Genomic DNA, 17,850 nt, shown 5'->3' on the forward strand with positions numbered 1-17,850 from the left:
AGTTTATTTTTATTTATCTGAAAGGCACAGTTACAGAGAGAAAGAGAGAGAGATCTTCCATCTGCTGGTTCACTTCCTAAGTGGCTGCCCAGGGCTTCTTCCCGTCTCCCATGTGGGTTGCAGCACTTGGGCCATCTTCTGCGGCCTTCCCAGGCACAGCAGCAGGGAGCTGGATGGGAAGTGGAGCAGCCGGGCCCCATACGGGATGCCATTTGAGCAGACTGGTTTTAACCCGCTGTGCTACAATGCCGGCCCATGGTTTGAGCTTTAAAATCAGACGCCTGGGCCTCAGCTGCCAGAGACCTAAACAAAAAGATTGCAGCCAATTAAATTTAAAGGTTAATTAATTTGACAGAGAGGGAGAGATCTCCTATCCTCTGAGTCACTTCTCGAATGCCCCTAAAGTGGGTGACCGGAGCCAGGAATTCAATTCAGGTCTCCCACGTGGGTGGCAGGAACCCAATTACTTGCGCTGTCACTGCTGCCTCCCAAGGTCTGCGTTAGCAGGGAGCTGAAGTGGCGCGCTGGAGCTGGGACTGGACCCAGTTATCACAACATGGGGACACAGGAGTCTCAACTGCTAGGCTAACAACTAGATTGTTACCAGAAAGCTTGAACCAGTGAATTTGTATATTTCCCTGGACCCTATTTGAACAAGCTTCTCTGGTGATTCTGATGCAAGGAGATTTACAGACCATTCTTGAAAAACATATGCTGGAATACCCTGGAAATTAAACATAGGAAAGACTATTCTGTGTGCTGTCCATTTTCTGAACCCAGGAAATTCATAAATGGAAATAAAGCTTTGCCAGAAAACCAAACACCACTCACACTTCATCTCCTGCTGACATTTCTAGGTCCAACTGGCATGTCATGTGTGTTTGATTTCCACCCCAGATTTTCATTCTTTTTTTATGGAAAGGGTAATGTAGACCATCTTGTACAAAAGAGGATGGAGGCTGTTGAGTTTTGCTTGGGTTTCTGTATGTTTCTGCTTTGAGTCCCTTTTTAAATGTATGTTTTCTGTAAATATTTCACAAGGAGCAAGTGCCAACGATCCTAAGAAAGTATTCTGGAATGAAAGTTTCCGGTTTAATATAGCCTCACAGATGGACACCTACTGCTTTCATCTGAGAAATCCTACAGTGGGGTTTCTCTTTCTTTTTATTTTAAAGAACAGAGGAAAGAAATGACTCATCCACGTGTTCAGAGTTCTCACACCCTTGTTAAAGGAAATGAAGGTTCATTAGGAACTCGTGTCTCTGTCACACCTAGCTATGTATAAGAACTCACTAGGGCGGGCATTATGGTACAGGTGGGCAAAGGGCTGCCTAGGATGCCTGCATCCCACATGGGAGTGCTGGAGATCAAGTCCTGGCTCCTCTGCTTCCGACCCAGCTTCCTGCTGATGCGAACACTGGGACGTAGCCGATAATGGCCCAAGTGTTGGTGTTCTTACCATCCCCATGGGAGGCTCAGATGGAGTTCCTGGCCCCTGCCTGGTCCACCTTTGACTCTTCCAGACAACTGGGGAAGGAACCAGTGGATGGGTGATGTCTCTCTCTGCCTTTCAAGTAAATAAATAAATCTTTTTAAAAAGAATTTATATCAGGTTTGGGACTATTCCTTTTGGGCATTAAATTAAGCTTCCAGACCAACAGTATGTAGCCGTTCTCTTATTTCACTATAACTTGTTGGGGGAAAGCTGTGAGCGGTAAGGCAGGACAAGGGCTGGTGGAGGCCATTTTAAGGAAATTTAAAAACATAAGTTTAATATCTGACTCCCTTCATGCCAGTTTAAACTGTAAATTCCAATATAGCGATTCATTTATATATACTCATTCATGTCTTTATACCATGTGATGACTAATAAGCAGCCAAGTAGGACTCAGTTACAATTTCATTCATTCATTCATTCATTCTCAAAGGGCTCCTAACATTTCCCTCATTCTCCTGTGTTCAGCACATGTGACAGCACTCTAGGGAGTCCTCCTTGATCCCTTGCAACTGGACTTTTCTCTTAGAGTCTCTGCTCTGGTCAGCATTTTGTAGTCAACAATACTTGTAGCCCTTATTACATTCTCACCTTGTAGTTTCTCATTTCCTGAGCTCCATAACGTAGGGCACTATAATCATATCAGTGGCCTCAATTTTCCGGTTGTTTGGCATACCTTGTGCCCAGCCCAGGCCTGACACATAATAGTTTCCTACCTGTAGGATGACTGAGAAACCTTTGTTCTCTTTAATACTGTACATGGGATCATTTGACTTCTGTTACAATGGTTAGAAGGGAACCATTTAGTTTTCCAAAGCACAGTTGGAGGCAATGTGATTTCCAAAGTGCATAAAGGAGTTTTTGTCTCAGTGTTCATATCTATAAAATGGGTAATTGCTTAGGTAGCTGAGAACATCACTTAACACCTGTGTTTATGAGTAAATTATCTAGACATTTTGAGTTGTTCTCATTTTTTTTTTTTTTTTTTTGGACAGGCAGAGTGGACAGTGAGAGAGAGAGAGATAAAGATCTTCCTTTTCCGTTGGTTTACCCTCCAATGGTCACTGCGGTAGGCGTGCTGCGGCCAGCGCACTGCACTGATCTGAAGCCAGGAGCCAGGTGCTTCTCCTGGTCTCCCATGGGGGTAACAGGGCCCAAGCACTTGGGCCATCCTCCACTGCACTCCCGGGCCACAGCAGAGAGCTGGCCTGGAAGAGGGGCAACCGGGACAGAATCCGGCGCCCCGACCGGGACTAGAACCCGGGTGCCGGCACCACAAGGCGGAGGATTAGCCTGTTAAGCCACGGTGCCGGCTTGAGGAATTACTTTTAACACTATTATCATTACGAATTTGAGAAACTATAAAAGCCTCATAAACCGACATTAATACTAGAACAAGAACCATAAAACAAAGGAGACCATACGGAGTTCCACAGGCATTCCAACTGTCTCATTATTAGCATGTACCCACTACACATATGATTAGTGTACTAAGACGAAAATCTGGACTTGGCTGCAACTACAAGTCCCTTAATCCCGTGCGCCCTGCCAGCGAGGGGTGGGGCGGGGGGGGGGAGCTCACTGGACCCGGATGTAAACAAAAACTACATTTCCCAGAGTGCTCATCTCATTCATCGCCACTATATATACTCCATCCGGGTACTTCGGGATGCTGTTTGGCGACTCGTCGCCATTCCCGGAGCAGCTCGGCCTCGGCCTAGAGGCGAGTGTCGGTCGCTGTGTCGGAGACACCGGTCCCCGACACCAAGACAGCCAGCCCTCTCTCCTGCCCCTCGGCGGGAGAGCGTGTCCGGCCGGCCGGCGGGGCTCGCGAACCCTCCCTCGCCTCCCCTTCCCCGGCAGCCTCCGCCCCGCCAGGCCCGGCCCGGACTCCCGAGCCTCGGCCTCCTCCTCCACCGTCGCCGCCGCCGCCGGGCTCGACAGCCCCGCCCTCCGCTTCTCTTCCCAATTTGAGAAGCCAAGGAAGGAAACAGGGAAAAATGTCGCCATGAAGGCCGAGAACCGCTGCCGCCGCCGACCCCCGCCGGCCCTGAACGCCATGAGCCTGGGTCCCCGCCGCGCCCGCTCCGCTCCGACCGCCGCCGCCGCCGAGGCCCCCGTTGATGCCGCAGAGCTCCCCCAGCGCCGCCGCCACCGCCTCCGACATGGACAAGAACAGCGGCTCCAACAGCTCCTCCGCCTCTTCGGGCAGCAGCAAAGGGCAACAGCCGCCCCGCTCCGCCTCGGCGGGGCCCGCCGGCGAGTCTAAACCCAAGAGCGGTACGGGCGGGCCCCCGGTCGTGGGCGGGGGCTTCACATCACCTTTTCCATGGCTCCCGTGGGTTACAGTTCAACTAGTGAGCCCTGGGCCGCGTGGTTCCCGGGCCCCTTGTTGCATTCCTGCTCCGAACGGCTTGGGGAGGAGTGGGTGCTGTTCTTGCCCCCCTTTCACAGATGGAGCAGCTGAGGTTCGGGAGGGGTAAGGTCATCCAGCTAGTGTGTGCGTCTCGGCAGGCCTTGGACAGGGCTCGTCCGACTGGCCGGTCCACCCTCTAAAACTTCTAAGTTGTCTGTTCTGTAGCGTTGAATTACTACTGGGTAGAGGGCTGGGGCTCTAGGGTTTTCAGACTCAGATCTCGCATCCGATGACCTGGCCTCGCTCCCGTGAATGGCTTTGTCGAGTGTGCTGTGGTTCAGAGCCAGGCCCTGGGGTCGCTCTGTCTGCGGCCCTCCGGTTTGCCAGACCCCGAGTGGCTGAGTTACCGTGCTGGTAGAGGTGGAGCTAGTAGTTAAAGCAGTAAGCTTAAGAACAGGTGAACTCGCTGACATCTGTTTAGCGAAGGCCTGCTGATTGCTGTGTGGTGGGGAATAGCATTGTTCTTTCACAGGGACATTGTCCTCTTTGGAGTCCTCTTTGGAGTCGTGGTTTTTAGTGTTGCGGCCAAAATGATGACGATAGCTGTCGTGTGTTGAGGGTTTGCCATGTGCCGAGTACTGGGGTGGGCTTTAGGTCTGTTACCACTACCCCAGTCACTAACCTGTCAGCCCGGTGGAATGGTCCACATTTCAGCAAAGCACCAGTGAGAGGAGGGCGTACTAGGAGTTGGGAGAGCGTGGAGAGCCCTGTCCTCCTTTTCAAGGCAGTTGAGCCAGTCTCTGCTCTCCTTGATTGCATTAGCAGAAATAGGAAGGTGTTTTCCAGTGAGAATAGGGTGTGTGGCAAAGAGAAGTATTTGGACTCCCTAAATGTGGAGGGCCGGTTGTTTAACCCTTTTAAGAGTAAAACTGGAAGACCGACTTTAAAGGCTTGCTGCCTTGACTTCAGTTTCCTGCTGGGCCTGGCACGGGCACTCGCTGGTGTGCTGAGGCCTTCCGGAGGGCGCTTGAGAAACGCAGGTGGTGAGCAGGTGTCTTGATGATAAATTTTTAAAATACCCAAGCAGAGTAGTGTGGGCTCAGGTGATGTCAGGAAGCGGTATGTGGACTGACTCGGGGGCTTTGCACATGTGTAGCTTTATCAGCTCCTTCTAAGGATGTAGGGCAGCTCCTGTTGAGCTGGTTTAGTGGTCTGAATATTTCTCAGAGTAGGGGATAAATGACTTCTGCATTCTGTTCCCAGGTACGCTGTTAAGGATTTGGTTCTCCAACTATCTGAACTCTCGACTAATTTTCCTGGGGTTCCTCTTTAAGTCACTAACAGGCTTTAATCTGCTGTGCACAGCGTTGGCCCCATGGTGGAACTAATTATGATACAGAATTCTCTTGTAGTTTGACCAAAGCAAATATTTGTCAGTCTTAACATTTCAAACAGATCTGTATAGAATAAATATTAATTGTTGGCATTCTGACTACTTAAACTAATTCTTTTAAAAAATACGTTAAGTACTATAAAATGTACGGAAAATGCTTGTTCACCTTTTTACACAGTTTCAGTTTTTAAAAATTTATTTACTCCATCTTGGTCTTCCTGCAGGGTGGCAGGGGCCCAAGTACTTGATCCATCTTCCACTGCCTTTCCTGGTGCTCTAGCAGGAAGCTGGATTGCACATGGAGCAACTGGGACTTGAACCTGCACTCTGATGTCTGATGCCAATGTCGCAAGTGGCAGATTCACCACAGTGCTGGCCCTCATAGTTTTAATTTTTAATTGAGACATAGTAAAGCATATTTATGTGTGTTATGGTGTGATATTTCAATACATGAATACAGCCTGTTAATGATTAGATCAGTGATTTGTGTGCGCACATACACACACACACACTCCCCTTTTTAAAAAAAAAAACAGGGAGACAGAACTCTGATCTGCCAGCTTAGCCAGGGCTGGGCCAGGGTGAAGGCAGGAGCTGGGATCTCCCTTGTGGGTGGCAGGAGATCCAACCACTTGAGCCCTCACTTGTTACCTCACAGGGTGAACATCGGCAGGAAGCTGGAATCGGAAGCAGAGCCAGGACTTGAACTTAGATATTTTTGATGTGGGATATGGATGTCCCGGCCCATGTTTTCTGTATCAAATGCCCTGTTTACTGTTCTAATTAAAAGTTTGTGAGGAAGGAGTAATTCTTGCAGAGCACTTGTTTTAGGTTGTGTGAAATACACAAGTGTACCCTCAGGTGGCATTAGTTTTTTTTTGTATGTGTGTGTCATAAACTTGACCATAGTTGCCCTTGGCAGTGCTTGCTTTTCTATCTTCTCTGTATTTCCGTAGCAAGGAAGGATGGACTTAAAGCTAAATACTTCACCAACCACAATGCACTGCCTTTATTTAGAACTGCTCACATTTAGGAACTAGTTAAAAGAGTAGGAAAGAAAAGAGTAGGAGATTGACTGATTTTAAACTGGAGCTGAAGGGCAGCCATACATCTCAACATCACTGCTAAGACCAGGGATTTTAGCCCTCAAATGCCGTGACTTCGAGATTGCTGCTCCAACCATAGGGTAGACTCAGGTTCTGCAGAATTTCAAGAAAGGTGTGTGCGGTATTTTAAAAACTCACAACTTGATATACTTGATTGTGCTGGAAAATGTTGTATGGCCCTCTTGAATTTCAAAGCACTGCGTTGAAGAAAGAATATGAAGGGTGAGGTGGAAAGACAGGTTGCCTTTTTTTTTTTTTTCCGTTAGTTCACCCTCAAATGGCCGCTGCGGCCGGCGCACTGCGCTGATCCGAAGCCAGGAGCCAGGTGCTTCTCCTAGTCTCCCAAGCGGGTGCAGGGCCCAAGGACTTGGGCCATCCTCCACTGCACTCCTGGGACACAGCAGAGAGTTGGACAGGAAGAGGAGCGATCGGGACAGAATCCGGCACCCCGACCGGGACTAGAACATGGGGTGCCGGCGCCACAGGCGGAGGATTAGCCTTTTTTTTTTTTTTTTTGTCAAGTTTTTTTTTTTTTTTTTTTTTGGACAGGCAGAGTGGATAGTGAGAGACAGAGAGAAAGGTCTTCCTTTTTGCCGTTGGTTCACCCTCCAATGGCCGCTGCGGCCGGCGCATCTTGCTGATCCGAAGCCAGGAGCCAGGTGCTTCTCCTGGTCTTCCATGCGGGTACAGGGCCCAAAGACTTGGGCCATCCTCCACTGCCTTCCTGGGCCATAGCAGAGAGCTGGCCTGGAAGAGGGGCAACCGGGATAGAATCTGGCGCCCCAACCGGGATTAGAACCTGGTGTGCCGGTGCTGCAAGGTGGAGGATTAGCCTGTGAAGCTATGGCGCCGGCCGTCAAGAAGTTTTTCGATATTTGAGTATTTAATTCCCTGTTTTCCTACCTTGTGTGAGAAAAAGAAAACCCTCTGGTTTTTCTTTCAGCCATGTTATAAGTGATCATTCCTAGCTATGTGGTTAATGTACTTGAGCCTTTGTTCCTGTTGCTGGCTTAAGTTTGCCCTTCATTTGTACAGGAAATAGGTACATTTGACTATTAGGATTTTCTTGATCTTTCTAGCCAGAGTGGCATACAGCAGCTTTTTACCTTGGCTAATTGCTTTAAACATTTACGTAACATTTCTTTTCTTGGGGTGCATTTCTATAGCTTCACTCCGATAAGGCTAAAATGCAGTTCTAAGAATATCAACAGTGAGTGCCACGGCAGAGGCTAGGCAGTTCGTAGGCAAACAGCAGATCCTGGCTGGAGCTAGGCTCTTGCCCCATCCCCCGGGTGGATGATCCTGCCGTGGAGGTTGGGGGAAGGTCAGCTGTTATGCAGCACTTATTTTGAGGTCGGTGGTACGAGGCCCTGTCCTGACACTTCCTGTCTTCTGGTACCAGAAGCCAGGTTACTAGTGGTAATCTGCCTTGGAGTATGATTCTGGGCTGTCAATGGACATGCAGGTTTTAATGGCTTTGAAAAGTGAGGTGATTTATAGCTTCAATAAAATCACTGAAGTTACAGGTTTCAGGGTCTGTTGGCTGGAGCCTTGATTTATACGGCTTAGCATGTTGGAAGTCCCGTGGGTGCTCTTGACAGGAACGACGGGTATTTGTTAAAAAACCAGGCTTTCAAATGAGAACTGCCAACTATGGTAGGCATTTTACTGAAGTTTTCTCTTAATCCTCATGATTGTATAAGGAAGGAGGGTTAAAGTATTGACTCTGTTGTACAGACAAGAATGCTGAGGCTTAGAGTGTTAGAGTGGCTTTTCTTAGTAAATTCTTACGCAGTCCTAGGCAATATTTATAAATATTCACAAATTAATAAATAACAAGCAGGTAACTTACTGGCATATACATCATTCATGATACCAACTTTCTTTTCCTTTCATTGAGTGTTACTAATTTCAGCTGGATTCAATTTGGTGTCAGTTGATTCTGTAGTAAGGCCATTTGTGGCCCCTCCTGAAGTTCTTTGTCAACCACTCGGGATGTTGGGTAAGCAGCTTGCTTGTGATTACAGCATGAATCAGCAGCAGAAACTTCCTGGCTCGTGTTCTGACCTCTGGGCTGTGCCACCTGTCAGAGTTAGAGCTAGAAATATTGATGATGCCAAATAACTGGGGAAAAACCTGTGGCCTTTAATTTGGTAATGTGGGAAATGGAGATACATCTACTGTTAACTTGGTAGAGATCTTTTAAAGAATGTGGAACTAAGACTGGATTAAGTTTCTAAGTCTCTTATTCATTGACTCTGGGATCCTGAGTTCTGGATTTAAGCTATTTAACTAATGGTCCTGTCCATTTTGGAATGTGTCTTGGCAGTTGTTTTCAGCTGTGGCTATGCCTCAGAATCTCCAGAGGACCTTTTTTTATAAAATTATTTGAAAGGCAGAGACGCAGAGAGAGAGACAGAGAGGTCTTCCATCCGCTGGTTCACTCTGGTTGCAATGGCCGGGGCTGGGCCAGGCTGAAGCCAGGATCTTTTTCTGGGTCTCCTACCTTGGGTGCAGGGTCCCAAGGACTTGGGCCATCCTCCTCTGCCTTCCCAGGTGCATCAGCAGGGAGCTGGATGGAAAAGTGGAGCAGCTGGGACTTAAACTGATGCCCATATGGGATGCCAGCACTGCAGGAGGCGCCTTAACCTGCTCTGCCACAGTGCCGGCCCCCTGAGGGCCTGTTTTAAGAATAGGGATGTTTGGGGCTCTTTTCTAGCAGTTCTTTGTGGTTCTTTAGGACTAGGTGGGGCCCTTGGATACTGGGTATTTGTAATTTTTTTTAATATCATTGCTTTTAGAAACATGGTTTGATTTTCTTTTTTTAGATTTATTTATTTGTAAGGCAGAGTTACACAGAAAGAAGGAGAGGCATCTCCATCCACTGGTTCACTCCCCAATTGGCTGCAACGGCCAGAGCTGTGCTGATCTGAAGCCAGGAGCCAGGAGCTTCTTCCAGGTCTCTTATGCAGTTGCAGGGGCTCAAGCACTTGGGCCATCTTCTGCTGTTTTCCCAGGCCATAGCAGAGAGTTGGATCGGAAGTGGAGCAGCCAGGACTCGAACTGGCACCCATATGGGATGCTGGCACTTTAGGTGGTAGCTTTACCTGCTACTTGTAAGGCAGAGTTACACAGAGAGAGGTCTTCCATCTTCTGGTTCACTTCACAAATGGCTGCAACAGCTGGAGCTGGGCTGATCCAAAGCCAGGAGCCAGGAGTTTCTTCTGGGTCTCCCAGGTGGGTATAGGGGCCCAAGCAGTTGGGCCATCTTCTGCCTTCCCAGGCCATAGCAGAAAGCAGGATCAGAAGAGGAGCAGCTGGGACTTGAACCAGCACTCATATGGGATGCTGGCACTGCAGGTGGCAGCTTTACTCTCTATGCCACAGTGCTGACCCTGGGCGTTTGTAATTTTAAAAGTCTGTGTAAATGATTCTGGCATGTAGCCAGTACTGCAAAGCACCGTTCTTGAGATTTAAAGCTTTACCTTAGAATGTTTCTCCTAGAACTTGATTTTTATCTGTTTTCTGTATCTAAAGTGGATCATCTCATTTGCTGTTAGAGAAAGGTGAACAAATTCTACCCAAGTTATTTGCATGTGTAACTTGGCAAATTGCATACAAAGCATCTCAAAACAGTATTTTGAGTTTTATCTCTGCTTCCCAGCTCTGACAGTACCTTTAGTCTTTAGCTGTCTGGGCCTAGAGATAAGAGCTAGTTGCTTACTTCATACCCTTAGGTGAGTGGAAGACAGGAGGGAGTTGATTTTAGCAATAAAATCATGAGTACTTATTGGCTACTTGTTGTAATTTGTTCTTTTTTTATTTTTATTTTTATTTTTTTTATTTTTGACAGGCGGGGTGGACATTGAGAGAGAGAGAGAGAAAGGTCTTCCTTTTGCCGTTGGTTCACCCTCCAGTGGCCGCCACGGCCCACGCACCACGCTGATCCAAAGGCAGGAGCCAGGTGCTTATCCTGGTCAGCCATGGGGTGCAGGGCCCAAGGACCTGGGCCATCCTCCACTGCACTCCCGGGCCATAGCAGAGAGTTGGCCTGGAAGAGGGGCAACCGGGACAGAATCCGGCGCCCCGACCAGGACCAGAACCCGGTGTGCCGGCACCACAAGGCAGAGGATTAGCCTGTTGAGCCACGGCACCGGCCTGTAATCTGTAATTTGTTCTTGAAGCGAGCAGTTCACCGTCCATCAGAGATATGTTGCTCTACATGTCCTGAAGCTGCTTCCTTGCCAGTGTGGTTATAGGAAATGAAAACCCTCCTGCTGAGTGCCAGTTGACTTTCTTAAGCCCTTGCCTGTGGACTCTGGTTTTACCTAACCTGTGCACATTTGAGAATGTCCTGGCTGGAAAGCAGGGTTGGCTGGCGCCGCGGCTCACTAGGCTAATCCTCTGCCTGCAGCGCCGGCACCTCATGTTCTAGTCCGGTTGGGGTGCCGGATTCTGTCCCGGTTGCTCCTCTTCCAGTCCAGCTCTCTGCTGTGGCCCGGGAAGGCAGTGGAGGATGGCCCAGGTCCCTGGGCCCTGCACCCGCATGGGAGACCAGGAAGAAGCACCTGGCTCCTGGCTTCGGATTGGCGTAGCTCCGGCTGTTGCAGCCATTTGGGGAGTGAACCAATGGAAAAGGAAGACCTTTCTCTCTGTCTGTCTCTCTCCCACTAACTCTGCCTGTCAAAAAAAAAAAAAAAAAAGGCAGGATCAAATGCGGGATCATTGGAAACTGTCATAGCTAATGATGTTTGAAGAACATGAGTTTTTTTAAAAGATTTATTTTTACTTACTTGAAATACAGAGTTACAGAGAGAGGTAGAGACACAGAAAGAAGTCTTCCATCTGCTGGTTCACTCCACAAATGGTCCCAAAGGCTGGAGCTGAGCTGATCTGGAGCCAGGAGCTTCTTCCTGGTCTCCCATGTGGGTGCACGGGCCCAAGGACTTGGGCCATCCTCCACTGCTTTCCTAGGCCATAGCAGAGAGCTGGATCAGAAGAGGAGCAGCTGGGACTGTAACCAACACCCATGTGGAATGCTGGCGCTTCAGGCTGGGGCTTTAACCGGCTGTGCTACACAGCCGGCCCTGCATTTTCTTGTACCAGTCCCCTTAAGACCTCATTTGTTCTCATGAGGTAGAGTGGAATAGGCAAAGCAGGAAAAGAGGTTCTTTTTCATTGGTAGAATTGGGTGGGACTCTGTCCCCTGTATGTGTAAGATCTAGAGCTCCGTCCGGCGCCGTGGCTCAACAGGCTAATCTTGGCCTTGCGGCACCAGCACACCGGGTTCTAGTCCCGGTCGGGGCGCCGGATTCTGTCCCGGTTGCCCCTCTTCCAGGCCAGCTCTCTGCTGTGGCCAGGGAGTGCAGTGGAGGATGGCCCAAGTTGCTTGGGCCCTGCACCCCATTGGAGACCAGGAGAAGCACCTGGCTCCTGGCTTCGGAGCAGTGCGCCAACCGCGGCGGCCATTGGAGGGTGAACCAACGGCAAAGGGAAGACCTTTCTCTCTGTCTCTCTCTCTCACTGTCCACTCTGTCAAAAAAAAAAAAAAAAAAATCTAGAGCTCCAACTTTTGAGTTGCTACCAGTATACTATGTTTGACACTTAACTATTGCTAATTGAAATCATAGGTGAAAGTCTGGTTCTTAAATTTTAATTAAAAAAGCATTTATTTAAAATATTTGAAAGACGGAATGACAGACACACATATCTTACATCTGCTGATTCATTTCCCATATGGCTGCAACAGCTGGGGTTGGGCCAGGCTGAAGCCAGGAGCCAGGAACTCCATTGGGATCTCCCATGTGAGTGGCAGGGACCCAAGCACTTGGACCATCATCCACTACTTTGCCAGTTGTGTTAGCAGGGAGCTGGATCAGTAGCAGGGACTTGAACTGGCTCTGTGATGCAGGATGTGCCACAACAGGGGCCCCTAAATTGTAACTTTACATGAAACTCCGCTTACTATCCGTAACTGGGATTTAAGGACTACTGGTAGGCATGAACATATTCCTGCCAAGTTTCTGATTATTTTGTCTGCACTGCTGTCATGTCACATGACCGTCGAGTTGAGTCCCAGGTATAGTTGGTTAGGTTTGGAGAAGATAGCATATTTCTCATCCTGTGAGGTGAGTGCTTTCAAAATTTGGACTCTGGCTTGTTAACTCACATTTCCTTTTCTCTGAAACTTTACTTCACCTTTAATTTATTTAGTCTTCTTTAAAGTAAACTGATGATCCTACTTGACAAGAAATAATTTTTTCTAAGTACCTGCAGGTTTTTAAATTACTCAGATAATAAATCTACAAAATAATAATTATGGATGTTTAGGTCAAAATCTTGGGGTGGAGTCCCTTAAAAGCTCATTTTGGTGATTCCTATGAATAACTAAAAGGGTGAAAATGAACAATTCCATTTCCTAAAGCTACTGTTGTTAACATCCAGGTATGTTTCCTTTCCAGACATGTTTCTATTAATTACATATTTTTTTATAAACAAAATTAAACTGTTGGGAAAATCTGATTTGGATCCAACTGAGGCTCATGCTGCAATCTTGTAACTTTGTAAATTAGCACTACCCCATTGAGGATAAACCTAACGGATTTTGTTAAAAGTCTTTCAACTTTTAGTCCAAGGGTTTGGCTTTTAGAAGCTATTAAACTAGTATGCTGACTTGATTTGGTTAGGTTTCTATAATGCAGGAAGACCAAATGGAGTTGAGTGAAGCTGAGAAAAAGATAAATGAGTTGTTTTTTTTTTTTTGCCAAGTACTATTTGGGAACCTCTCTAAGTTATTTAGTTATATGTGGTGCTCAGGTTTTATTTTGCTTTTTATTTTAAGCTGGTGAACTTTGGCATTTGTTAAGTGTGTCTCACCAGGGTTCTTTATTCAATTTTGGGCCCCCCCACCATGTTTTTGAATCTGCAGTAGGAAAAAAATGGGGCAAAGAATGCGAACAAGCTTGTGCACAAAATATACATGACCAACAGATTGAAAAAGCTGTTGATAGTTATCAGAGAAATTCAGATTTAAAGTGAGAAACCATTTTGACCCTGTAATTGACAGAATTTATTCAGCTTGGGTTTAGCAAGAATGCAGTGAACCAGACATTGTTTTTATGGTGCTATTAGGATATAAATTGATTGGTATAACAGTTCTGGAAAGCAATTTAAGAATATGTAGCCGGCGCCGTGGCTCAACAGGCTAATCCTCCGCCTTGCGGCGCCGGCACACCGGGTTCTAGTCCCGGTTGGGGCACCGGATTCTATCCCGGTTGCCCCTCTTCCAGGCCAGCTCTCTGCTATGGCCCGGGAAGGCAGTGGAGGATGGCCCAAGTGCTTGGGCCCTGCACCTGCATGGGAGACCAGGAGAAGCACCTGGCTCCTGGCTTCGGATCAGCGTGATGCGCCGGCCGCAGCGGCCATTGGAGGGTGAACCAACAGCAAAAAGGAAGACCTTTCTCTCTGTCTCTCTCTCTCTCACTATCCACTCTGCCTGTCAAAAAAAAAAAAAATATATATATATATATATAAAAGGCTTTAAAGGCTTTAGTGATAATACTTTTATCTGTTAATTCCACTTTAAGCATTTCACATAATTAATTGGATAGCCTCTCTATAGAGGCTACTATTCCCATAATATCAAACTATCAAAACCAGATGTCATGTAGGTGTAACAGCAGTAGGAGACTGACTCTTACAAGAGTATGGTTAATAGTAGTATAGCCAGTTATCAAGCTTTTGAACACTGGAAATGCATGCAGATGCTCATGAAGTAATAAGACAGTGTGTTTTGTGTGCTTATCATTTTATATTAAGTATATGGGGCTGGTATTGTGATATAGCTGGTTGTCACCCCCTGCAGCACCAGCATCCCATATGGACATGCCAGTTCAAGTCCCAGCTGGTCCACTTCCAATCCAGCTCCCTGCTAATACACCTGGGAAAGCAGCGAGGGATGGCTCAGGTGTTTGGGCCCCAGCACCCATGTGGGAGACCCTGGCGAAGCTCCTTGCTTTGGCCTGACCCAGGCCTTGCCTTTATGGCCATTTGGGGAGTGAACCAGTGGATGGAAAATCAATCTCTCTTTCTCTCTTTCTCATTCTCTTTGGGTGTGTCTCTGCCTCTAACTCTGCCTTTCAAATAAATACATCTTTTTTTTAAAGATGTAAGTGTATAAAGTGGAGACTAAAAGGAAACTAAATATTAGTAGCTTGATGTTCTGTGATACTGGGAATTTTATTTTTAAAGCCAAGTACCAAAACCAGGTGCTTCAAGATGGGACGAAGTGTCTTAATTGGCAACTAAGCCCCTAGGCCAAATGCCCACCCCACTGGCAGCTGTAAATTGTTCTGTGTTGTCAAAATTGAACATGTGTGTTTTTCAGAAATTTTATTTATTTGTAAAACAGAGTGACAGAAGGAGAGAGAGACACAGAGAGTGCTTCCATCTGCTCGTTCACTCCCCGGATGGTCACAGCAGTTGGCAGGGCTAGGTCAAAACCCAGAGCCAGGACCTCTACACTAGTCTCCCACATGGGTGCCAGGGGCCCAATACCTGGACCATCTTTTGCTGCCTTTCCAGGCATATTATGAGGAAGCTGGATGGGAAGTGGAGCAGCTGGAACTTGAACCAGCAGTCTGATACAGGATGTCAGTATGGCAAGTGAAAGCTTCACCTGCTGTGCTACTCTGCTAGCCCCAGATACATAGTCTTCAGGAGTAATCAGAAAATCAAGAATAGTGTTTTTTTTTTTTTTAAAGATTTATTTATTTGAAAGAGTTACAGAGAGAGGTAGACAGAGAGAGAGAGGTTTTCCATCCGCTAGATCACTTCCCAGATGGCCGCAGTGGCCAGAGCTGTGCCGATCTGAAGCCAGGAGCTTTTTCTCGGTCTCCCACATGGGTGCAGGGGCCCAAGGACCTGGGCCATCTTCTGCTGCTATCCCAGGCCACAGCAGAGAGCTGGATGGGAAGAGGAGCAGCCGGGACTAGAACCGGTGCCCATATGGGATGGTGGCACTTTAGGACAGGTGTTAACCTGCTGTGCCACTACACTGGCCCCAAGAATAGTTGTTTTTTTTTTTTTTTTTTTTTTTTTTTTTTTTTTTTTAAAGATTTATTTATTTGAAAGGCTGAGAGAGGTCTTCCATCTGCTGGTTCACTCCCCAGATGGCTGCAACGGCTTGAGCTGTGCCCATCTGAAGCCAGGAGCTTCTTCTCAGTCTTCAACCTGGGTGCAGGGGCCCAAGCATTTGGGCCGTCTTCTGCTTTTCCAGGCCATAGCAGAGAGCTGGATTGGAAATGGAGCAGCCAGGACTAGAACAGATGTCCATATAGGACATCTCACTATGCCACAGTGCCAGCCCTAAGAATAAATTATATTCTTTAAAAAGCATATAATTCAAGCTGATCTAATATGCTATTAGAGCTTAGCCTCTTTTCTGTTAATTTATTTGGCCTCTGGAATGTAAAATACATTGTTTTGCCTTTATATTGCTTGATTATCTGCCAAAGCTTGGGCCAGTTTCTTACAATATAAAATCTGGCTGTGTTACAGTAATTTAAAGGTAATAATGTCTTATCTCAGGATAAAATACTTTGCCCAAATATAGAATGGCTGTTTATTTTCCTGTTACTTTATCAGAATGGACTTTTTTTTTTTTTTTTTTTGGACAGGCAGAGTGGATAGTGAGAGAGAGAGAGAGAGAGAGAAAGGTCTTCCTTTTTGCCATTGGTTCACCCTCCAATGGCTGCTGCGGCCAGCGCATCGCGCTGATCTGAAGCCAGGAGCCAGGTGCTTCTCCTGGTCTTCCATGCAGGTGCAGGGCCCAAGCACTTGGGCCATCCTCCACTGCCTTCCCGGGCCATAGCAGAGAGCTGGCCTGGAAGAGGGGCAACCGGGATAGAATCCGGTGCCCCAACCGGGACTAGAACCCGGTGTGCCGGCGCTGCAAGGCGGAGAATTAGCCTGTTAAGCCACAGCGCTGGCCCAGAATGGACTTTTACAAGAGCAGTGATTAAGCTCTATGAAAAAGAGACTTATATACTGAGAATCTGTGTGATTGGTCTGTGTTGTATTTTTCCTGAGGGAGAGACTTCTTAGGCTGTCATTTCAAACAAAACAAAAACCCCACCTCACTATGTGTTGTCTTGGTCAAAGCATTAGTTCTCAGTCCCAAGCCAGATTTCTTGGAGGTTGTAGAAGGGCTTATTAGCCTTGTGTAAATCCGTTTTGTTGGAGGTAGAGAGTAATTAGCCGACCATTTCTGTCATATCATAACTAACGATTTTGTGTTTCTTGCTTTCAGATGGAAAGAACTCGAGTGGATCCAAGCGTTATAATCGCAAACGTGAACCTTCCTACCCCAAAAATGAAAATTTTAGCAACCAGCCCCGTCGCCCCAGTTCACAGAAAAGCAAAACTTTTAACAAGATGCCTCCTGAAAGGGGTGGCGGCAGCAGCAAACTCTTTAGCTCTTCTTTTAATGGTGGAAGACGAGATGAGGTATGGAATTGGAGATTGTTCTTTCTAGAATATAAGAAGCATGAGATTTGAGTTGTTCTTTTCCTCCTCAGTTTACCAGTAATTAATGAGGAGAGCAAGAGGCAGAACAGTCTTGACCAGTTGAGTAATAACTAGATTCTGAACTTTGCCTTCTTTCCCTGAAAGTTGTAAAAATTTCCTTTGAGGAAGAAGCCATCATAATTATAGGTTGTAGTTATGCCGCTGCCTGACACCGGCATCCCATATGGGTGCTGGTTTGCATCTCAGCTGCTCCATTTCCGATCTGGCTTCCTACTGATGCACCTGGGAAAGCTGCAGAAGATGGCTCAAGTACTTTGGCCCTTGCCACCCACATGTGAGACCTGGATGGAATTCCAGGCATTTTGCACCATTGCAGCCATTTGGGGGAGTGAACCAACCAATGGAAGATTGATCTCTCTCTCTCTCTCCAGCTCTGTGTGTCTCTCTGTCTGCCTTTTAACATTTTTTTTAAAAAATCAGATTTAAATAACCATGGGTTGTGAGAAAGTGTGGAAAATTTGAGGTACCTTACTTTATATAGTACTTGTGAACTATAGGTATACTTTGGAATATGTAGGTTAAAAAAATGACCGTAAGGGGCTGGCACTGTGATTTAGTAGGTAAAGCCGCTGTCTGCAGTGCCAGCATCCCATGTGGGTGCTGGTGTGTGACCTGGCTGTTCTGCTTCTGATCCAGCTCTCTGCTATGGCCTGGGAAAGCAGTGGAAGATGGCCTAAGTCCTTGGGCCCCTGCACCCATGTATTATACCTGGAAAAAGCTGGCTCCTAGCTTTGGATCGGCCCAGCTCTGGTCATTGCAGCCATTTGGGGAGTGAACCAGTAGATGAAAGATTGCTCTCTGCTTCGTTGTAATTCTGCCTTTCTTTTCTTTTCTTGCCCCTTCCCCTTCCCTTCTCTGTAATTGTGACTTTCAAATGAAGAGAGGAGAGGCAGAGAGAGAGGTCTTCCATCCA

The 17,850-nt window shown here is 47.1% G+C and overlaps 1 protein-coding gene across 4 annotated transcripts in view; it reads left to right on the forward strand.

Moving 5' to 3' along the window:
* Positions 1–3,539: 3,539 nt before the first annotated feature.
* RNF10 (ring finger protein 10) overlaps positions 3,540–17,850 on the forward strand; it is a 44,847-nt gene continuing 30,536 nt past the window's right edge. For 2 of the 4 annotated variants that reach the window (XM_062182375.1, XM_062182377.1), the window contains exons 1-2: positions 3,541–3,775; positions 16,660–16,856. In XM_062182375.1, coding sequence (XP_062038359.1) covers positions 3,619–3,775; positions 16,660–16,856 — 354 coding nt within the window. In that variant the 5' untranslated portion in view covers positions 3,541–3,618. Of the gene's footprint in view, positions 3,776–16,659; positions 16,857–17,850 lie in introns of all 4 variants that reach the window. The other 2 variants (XM_062182376.1, XM_062182374.1) reach the window with 2 other exon arrangements.

The sequence above is a fragment of the Lepus europaeus genome, chromosome 23 (genome assembly GCF_033115175.1).
Source record: "Lepus europaeus isolate LE1 chromosome 23, mLepTim1.pri, whole genome shotgun sequence".
Taxonomy (NCBI): domain Eukaryota; kingdom Metazoa; phylum Chordata; class Mammalia; order Lagomorpha; family Leporidae; genus Lepus; species Lepus europaeus.